General features: G+C 43.0%; 1 protein-coding gene across 1 annotated transcript; it reads left to right on the forward strand.

Annotated features, from left to right (window-relative positions):
- Positions 1 to 2,411: 2,411 nt before the first annotated feature.
- On the forward strand, positions 2,412 to 6,639 carry LOC123095684 (serine/arginine-rich SC35-like splicing factor SCL30). The gene is made up of 8 exons (XM_044517231.1): positions 2,412 to 2,549; positions 3,188 to 3,341; positions 3,455 to 3,532; positions 4,505 to 4,669; positions 4,739 to 4,779; positions 5,345 to 5,411; positions 5,527 to 5,697; positions 6,242 to 6,639. The coding sequence occupies exons 2-8, from the start codon at positions 3,196 to 3,198 to the stop codon at positions 6,366 to 6,368; spliced, it is 795 nt and encodes a 264-aa protein (XP_044373166.1). The 5' UTR covers positions 2,412 to 2,549; positions 3,188 to 3,195; the 3' UTR covers positions 6,369 to 6,639.
- The last annotated feature ends 1,935 nt before the right edge of the window (positions 6,640 to 8,574 follow it).

Here is an 8,574-nt window from a genome sequence, read left to right on the forward strand (position 1 = left end):
TTTCACTCCTCGCCAGCGACCATCAGGGGCGATAGCGCGCGAGCTCGGTGGCCACCATCATCGTCCGGGATTGAGTTCGCAACTGTAGGAGCCATCCCTGGCTATCTCATGACTAGGCTACGTGTGCTATTGCCTGGCTACCTTCGCTGGACGCAGTGGCGGACCCAGGAAAAAAATGAAGGGTGTGCACACCCTAAATTTTTTCCCCACCTAATCCATGTGTCAGACAAAATATGGCAAAATAATAATATGAGTAGCTTAATGCAAATCTCACAACAATTTAGTTCACAAAATATATCTTAAATGTGCTCAATTACAATACGAGTAGTCTTACATGAAAAAAGCACAAGTAAAAAATTACATCACTAGGTAACTCTACTTTGCATTGCCATGAAAGCATCAACTATTCATCTTCGCTTACTTCCATGAACACATCCCGTTCAATAAATGTCACCAAGCAATCATTCAAGCGATCATCACTCATAGTAGTCCTCAACTTATTTTCCACTAGATTCATTGCTGAAAATACTTTTTCAACACTCGTTGTCGCCACCGGTAAAATCAATATCAATTTGATGAGTAAGTAGACCAAATCATAAAGAACATGCTTCTTTGTTGCAACAAGCATAATAGAGAGCTCACCAATACTACTTGCATTTCTAAACCTATCATCTTGTCTCATATCGTCAATAAAATTAGTAAGTTGAAATTCTAGCCTTATCAAATCTGTGCTTGAAATGTCCATGGGATAGAATTCAGCAAGTCTCATTACCTTGAGTGCATCATAAGAAGCAAATGAATTGAGGGGATTCAAAGCCGACATGCAAATAAGCAACTCCGTATTAACCTCATCAAACTGATTGTCAAGCTCTTGAATGGTTTGATCAATGACACCAAGATATACTTCTCTTCTATAACGATCATCATTTGTTTGTACTTCATAATACCGACGTGATCTTCGATTACGCTCATAAATATCCTCCCACAAAGGAACTTGAATGTCATGTTTGTTGCAAAATAAGGTTAGCTTTGCAAGAAATTCTTCCCAACCATGGGACCTCATGTGTTGCATTCTACTCTTTGCCAAACTAACAAGTGTCATTGCATTGACAATATCTTGATCCCTCTTTTGCAAAGATTTGGACAACTCATTTGTATAGCCAAGAATAACAAGCATCAAGTGCAGATTGAAAACAAAGTCAAATGATTCAAAGGCTTGAGCAACTCCACGTATTCTTGTCCACTCACTTTTTTTGTGAAGGATCTTTTCCAATAGCATCAAGTACTTCAAGGATTGTGGAATACATGCTAACAATGTGCATAATGGTTTTGAAATGAGAACCCCAACGAGTGTCGCCGGGTCTAGCTAGTCCCATCTCTTGATTTAGTCCGGGTGGCTGGTGGAGTGGACTGGCGGCGGCGCCGGTGCGTCCTGGCTACTGGCGGCGGCGCGGCCTGGTGGAAGGAGCCGAGCGCCCGAGCGCAGCGGGGTGGATTAGGTTGCTGTGCTGCGCTGCGCCTGACCCTGCTGCCTCTTCTGGGCTTTGGCTCGCTCAACCGCTCACGTGAAGTGGGCTGGGCTTGTGCTATTTGATTTGGGCCAAAAATACTACATGGTAAAAAATAATTTCTTAAATATCTGGGTGTGTCACGGCACACCTTGCACACACGCTGGGTGCGCCAATGGCTGGACATTGCTCTTGCCTCGGATGTTGAAACTTGGGCTCCTGCTATTGTCGCTGACCAACGGCCACAACATATGTTCCCCGTTTGGCGAGATGGCAAAGGGAAGAGGGAGAAGGGATATGGGTGGGGAAAGAGATGGGAAGAATATGACATGTTGGGTTGTACGTATCTGTTTTCTAGGTGATGTGGCGCCACCTAGTTCAAAACTAGTCAAAACATTGAGATGGTTGCCTTTTAAATGGTTTTGAGAGTTGAGGATGGAACTTAGACCAAACTGAACTTAAGGGTTATAATTTGAACTTAGCCATATATTTTTTTCCCTTTTTGAAAATTCCAGTTTTTCTTTTTTAGAAAAAAAATCATTTTAAAAAAATGTTCTGAATCTCACAAAATGCCAGCATCTAAAAAAGTATTCACATTTTAAAAAAAATATTAGCATTTTCAAAAACAAATATTCAGAAATTTCAACACATTTTTTTGATTTTTTAAATTATTGTTTTAAATATATATATATATATATATATATATATATATATTTGATCTTATTTTATTTTTAGAAAATAAAAGGTAAACACTGAAAAATAAGAAGATCGTAGGAAACGTTCATGCTCAGTGCCAGCGATGAACTGGGCCTGCGCACGCACGTCTGGCAAAATTTCCTGTGGACTTGCGTGCAAGTTAGCCAATCTGACTGAAACTCAAAATAGGGTTACAGTACAGGCCCACAAGATAGCAAGCCCACCCTTTCTACATATCGCGTCCTCGCCACCCCCACCTCTCTCGCCCTCTCTTTCCCTTCGCACAATCGCGGCGTCGGCGGCTGCGGCGGAACCTCCCGGCGATCACCGGACTCACCCCGGCAGGTACCGCGCTCTCCTCCCTCCCCCCTGTATCCGCGTGCCCGCGAGAGCGTTCGTTCCTACGCGTACGGGTGCTTGCATGGTCTTTCGCCGGAAACCCTAGGTCTGCGGCGCGCGGGCTTAGATCCCCGGCGTATTCGGCGGGTTCCTTGCTGGTCCTCCCGGGGCAATCCCGCGGTCTTCAGTTTTGACTCCTGAAGTCTCATCGCCCGCTGGAAATATCGAATCTTGCCCCAGAGAGGCTCGTCACGCTGTTCATGTTACGCCGTACTATGTGGCAATAGGTTGGTTGACGCCGCATTGTCTGGAACTTGCCGTAGAGATTGTTTGATTCTTGGTATTGAAAGCCATAGAAAAGTTTCTTATGTGCTAACTTGCATGCTAGTCCATAGGAAATTTTGCTTTGTCTTCATGACAGCCATGACAAACACCCAATAATCCTGCAAGAAAATTCATGTGTTATTCCTGTGGTGCGACCAAACACCTTATATAACATTAAATCATTACCATCTTCAGTGTTTTCAATCTATGACTTAACATGCCATAGCATCCAACTCCTACAATTTTTAACTCTCTCTGTGCTTTTGGAATTCTGAAATCAAAGAGGGCCGTAACATGTCGTGTTATGTATGTAATTACAGGCAAAGCAATGAGGAGGTACAGTCCCCAATACCGGAGTCCCCCAAGGAGGGGATATGGTGGCAGAGGTAGAAGTCCCCCGAGGAGGGGATATGGAGGACGGAGGGAGCAGGGTTCAGGAAGCCTCTTGGTCCGCAACATCCCATTGAGCTGCAGGTAGGAAAACTGTGACATGGATACAGCTTTACTGATGACTTAGTTTTTCACGAAAGAAGAATATTTCACTTCGCAAGGTATTGACCTTAGTTTTGTTCTCTTATCTGTGGCAGGCCGGAGGATCTGCGGGTTCCTTTTGAAAGGTTTGGTCCTGTTCGGGATGTGTACCTACCAAAGGATTATTACACCAGGTAGGCTTTATGTATCCCATAATTTATTTGCATTTGGCAAACAATTTTGGCCTTGCTTTCCCATGATAATATGAAATATAGAAAAAAAAGGACTTTGAATGCTTATCTACATTGTTGTTGCATAAGATTGGTAATCCCAGCCTTTTTTTCATGAAGAGATGTTGTGAGCATATCTTTCAGATTTGGTGTGATTTTGGTTTGCAACCATGTTTGTGCATTAACGTTTAGGCCCAATGAAAATGCTCTAGTCATTGCAGTCTGTTCATGTGCTTCGGTGATTAATTTCTGTCACTAGAATGTGTGATTAACCAATCTGGAAATGCTTACATTACCTTGTCTTGCGTATTCATCCATCTCTATGATAGTTTCTTTTTCTGAAATAATTGCCAGGGTAGTATTGGTTTGATGCAAGTACAATCCATTGATTAGTTGAAGAATGTTTTTTTTTTAATATTCCTAACAATTCATTTGCTTGGCAAGATAGAGTCTTGTCCTAATGAAGAAGTTCTTCTATGAAGACAAAGATTTGATTTGAGAAAATTAGTTTCGTGAAGAGAAGATAAAGAGAGTTGTATTGGGTAGTCCATGAGAAGATTAAAAGAAGCGAAGTTCATTTCAAGTACTTTTGAGACTTTTCAAACATTGAGGAACTTGAAGCGAATGATTTTACGAAGATGCTCTTTATGAGGATCACCGTACTTAGTCATTATACAAGAAATTTGTACAAGAAACTTGGATACTAGGGCCTGGACATATAGCTGTGTTTTGCAACACTTGCTTCATGTTTGATGGGAAATGTGTGTAAGTTGTTGACTGTGCTTCGTCAAGAATCATAGAGGGCACACTGCATTTGAACTGTGATGGTAACATGAGAGGCACACACACTCTTTATGAATCTTCATGCTCTCTTTTGTCTGTTATCCCATTATATTTTCCTTTATCCTACTTTGTCTAATGGAATTGTTATCACAGGGAGCCCCGAGGGTTTGCATTTGTGGAGTTTGTTGACCCTTATGACGCCTCTGATGCACAATATCACTTGAACCACACAGTATTTTGTGGCCGAGAGATAACTGTTGTTGTTGCTTCCGAGTCACGGAAAAGGCCAGATGATATGCGTAATAGGGCTAGAATCAGGTATGTTATTCCATTCTTGTGAAATTCTTATCTTATGTTATGTGCTCATTTGCACTGGTTGCTTCGCAGGGGGTATTCTGGTGAACCTGAAAGGCGTCATTCTCGTTATGGTACTTCCTTACGTCATTGTTTTTTTAGGAAATGAAATCATTAATGTTGTATGATTTGCAGTCCTGCGTACTCTGAAATGCCAATCTAGAATTCTGAAAGCTTCATTCTATTAGGCTGTTTATCCCAGTTTAGACCTTGCAGTTGCATGTAGATAGACCAATTTAGATCTTTTTGCAGAGAAGAATGCATTATGTCTGCTACGCCTAACAGGTTGCAACTTGCAACCCTGCAGTTGCTGGAAGTTATTTATTTGTTCCTAGCGTTCATATAATTGTCCTTTTGCATAGCATGTGATTTTGGATCTTTTTGCACCCTCTAGTTAAGTAAACATCGAGTACCTTGCAAACAGACATCAGTTAGATGGAGGCTTTAATGGACAGAGTGCACCAGTGCTAAATCTTAGGAAAGGCTCCATTATGCACAAATCTTTATTTTGCGATACTGGTAGCTGCCTATTGCAGATTGCAGAAGAGTGAAATCTGCAGTTTACTGTGTTCTGAATATTTCAAATTATTTTTCCTGCAGTACCAGTTGACAAATTATGTGTGTTCTCACGAATTTCAGGGAGGTCTCGTTCCCGTTCACGCTCCTACTCTCCTCGCTATCGGGGCCGTCCTCGGTCAAGGTCAAGGTAGGGCAACAGTAGGTCACGTAGTTTTGCTTCTCATGTGACATTGCTAAAGCTACTCCCCTGTCATTCATGAATCCATCAACTCTCTGCTAAATATTTAATTATTTTTTAAAAGGTCATACTCTCCTGCTCCAAGACGGCGAGATGACTACTCTGCTTCCCCACCAAGATCACATCACACACAGTCTCCTAGGCGTCTGCCAAAGGGGCATGAAGAAGACGAGCGGAGATCCTATTCTCCTGCTGGTAGAGGTGGTGGTGAGCGTGATGCTGATACTAATGGAAAGTAAGTTCTATTTTTTTTTTTGAAAGTAATGGATATTCTAGGCTTCCGAGTGTTTCAAGTTTACTGTAGCTCTGTCTTTACTGCTTTATGAACTCCATAGCTAATTGTCAGCACCAAGTTTAGTGTTGTGAATGAATAGGTATTTTATATGCCTCCATCTTCCTCCCATATTTGCTTTATAAACTCCGGAGCCAATTTGCTAGCACGTGGAATTATTGTTTTGTGTTCCTTTTACAAGGACATGAGCTTCTCATTAGAGACTAGGAAGTGCTGGATCCACCTTTATTTTCTTTAACAACAGCCGTTTTTCTTTTTCATATGCCAAATTGTTTCTAATGCGCACTGTGGATATCTGCCCTCATCTCCTTTAGCAACTGCTTTTGCATGCCAGATTGTCTGTAATGCACGCTGCAGAGTTACCCTATGAAATTCTAGTCAAGTTGTCCTTTACTTCTGGAATATGCATATTCTCATAAAAGGCCCTAGAGTAAACCTGTGGTCATATAGTGAAAACTCTTCTCATTGGTTCTATATATGTTCACAGGAGGTCACCACCATCTGACACTGAAGGATCACCTCCACGCACCCGTAGGTCACCCAGGCAATCCTCAGGATCACCCGTGGGGTCGCGCTCAAGGTCCCCTGAAGCTTCTCCTGCCCGCAGCGACTGATAAAATTGGTGCCTCCCATATTGCCGCGTCTCCCACAGCGGCGCGGCCATGTACTCTATCTCTAGCTTCATTGTCTGAGTAAAACCCATCTGGGATGTGTTGGCTAGTGTTGCGGTGCCTCTTTAGTTAGCAGATATGACTGGTTGGCTGTTCTTTTGCTGCTTGGTGTTGTTGAACCTTGTACCATGGTAGTGTTTTAATGTGAACTGAGCCACAATTGTGTTTGAATTTGTGATTTTAAATGCATTTTGAATGCCTTTAACTTGCTCCATGAATAGGTTCTCAAAGAAAAAATAGATTAAGTTTTATTTGTGTCGATTGTGATACACAATGCTATCGGAGCTTAGAAGGATTTATTTTGTTTCTTTGTTAGAATAAATATTTTGTTTGGAGGTAGGAAACTGAAAATTGCTTTTGAAAAAAAAAATTTCATCAAAAGTCACATTTTTATGTTCCAAAAAAATCTGAAAAAATACAGATATACATGAAGGCATAAAACACATGTGGGTAAATTTTCAGAGCAAAATACGCTGACTGTGCCAAATCTGGGGCATTTTAACACATGATATTCAAGCCATGATTTTTTTTACAAAACGCATTTTATTGCACGTTTTTTTTTTTGAAATTGTATAGTTGGAGTTTTGAATTTTTAAATTTTTTGAGATCCAATGAGCTCGGTCACCAAACGTCCGTTCTCCTAGGAAGCTTGATATATTGAGGGGATAAACACCAAGAGATGCAACCCAATTCCTTTTAAATTTTGTCATCTATGCTTATTGTCCAATTTGTCTACGAACAAAATGGCACAAGAGGGTGTAGGATCAAAGATATTGTTAAGGCCTTGTTTAGTTATGCCCAACCTACTGATCCTATTCAACCCCGGTCTGCCCTATAGGTGTCTTCGGTTAAGGCTGGATTGGTTTGTTACCCTCCCAAGCCACATGGAAAACGTCGGGAGCCAGCCCTCTCGTCTCACCCCGTGGAAGCAAACCTCTTGCATGAAATGTCAGCACTCACTTTGGCGGCCTAGAGACGAAGGGCAGAGAGCGCTACCGGAGGAGGCGACGCCCCCCCCCCCCCCCCCCCCCCCCCCCCCACCCCCCCCATCGCCGTGCCCCTCCCCTCTGCTAGGGTTGCCTTTTTGTGTGTGTGCTTGATTTCTACCAGAGTAATTATTAGCTTCCGATCTCTGACCAAATGGTAAATAGTCTTTGCGAGATGAGTCTGTGCACATGCACTTAGATGTTGGAACTCATTGGCTATCAGTTTGAGTACCAATTTTTTTTTGTCCTTTGGGGTTGCATATCTCACCTTCAATACCAATGGAGTTTGAGTGATGAGCAATGGGATGGATCTATGGTTGTATGCACGAACAAGAGCTCACATGGCACTAGAAACATTATATGACAGTTAATTATAATATAGTAGTGTTTTTTTATTGTTGCTGCTTGTGAAAAAATACAAACAAGCCCTTGACTTTGCAGGAAGGGCCCCGAACCAAGATAGTGAGACACAACAGGGTCCTCAACCCCCGCTTGGATTCCACCTCGCCGTCACGGGGGACGGAGCCACTCGGGGTGGCGAGACTTCCATAGCAACAAACCACAACCTGTAAGCAAACAGTGCATCGCTTCCCTATAGGCATCTGGGCCCGGGAGGAACATGGGTGGCCGTCCTTCGGCCAGAGCAGCCACTGGATCGACAAAGACCTCCCTTCAATCGCCGAGGCTAGGCTTCAGCAAGCGGCGTGTCTTTGCTTCAAACTCCGATGGTGATGAGCTCGTTAGCCATGTCAGAAGCTCCAGCCACTCTTCTCCGGCCTTCACAACTGTAGTTGAGAGTAGAAAAAGCACGAGAGAAACACCCAGGTCAGCTTTATCTGGCAACAAAGAGAACCTACCACCACACACATAGAACAAGATTCACCCCTCCTACTGACGCCGGCTGCGAGCAACGGGGAGGTCGGAGGCGCTCAAGGGCGGGGGAGGAGGGGAGGAACGACACAGAGGCCAATCGCCATAGGGGCAAGTCGTTGTTCTCCGACCATGGGGGGCTTGCATCACCGTCGTCAAGAATTAACTATTTCTCCCTTCTCCTTTAATAATGAAACGACGCGCAAATACTTTGCGTGTTCGCGAAAAAGAAAATGTTTATGTATGCATCAAAATTGGTGCCCCAAGCCTTAATTTGTCTTTTGCTAGGAGGA

The sequence above is a fragment of the Triticum aestivum genome, chromosome 4D (assembly GCF_018294505.1).
Source record: "Triticum aestivum cultivar Chinese Spring chromosome 4D, IWGSC CS RefSeq v2.1, whole genome shotgun sequence".
Classification (NCBI taxonomy): domain Eukaryota; kingdom Viridiplantae; phylum Streptophyta; class Magnoliopsida; order Poales; family Poaceae; genus Triticum; species Triticum aestivum.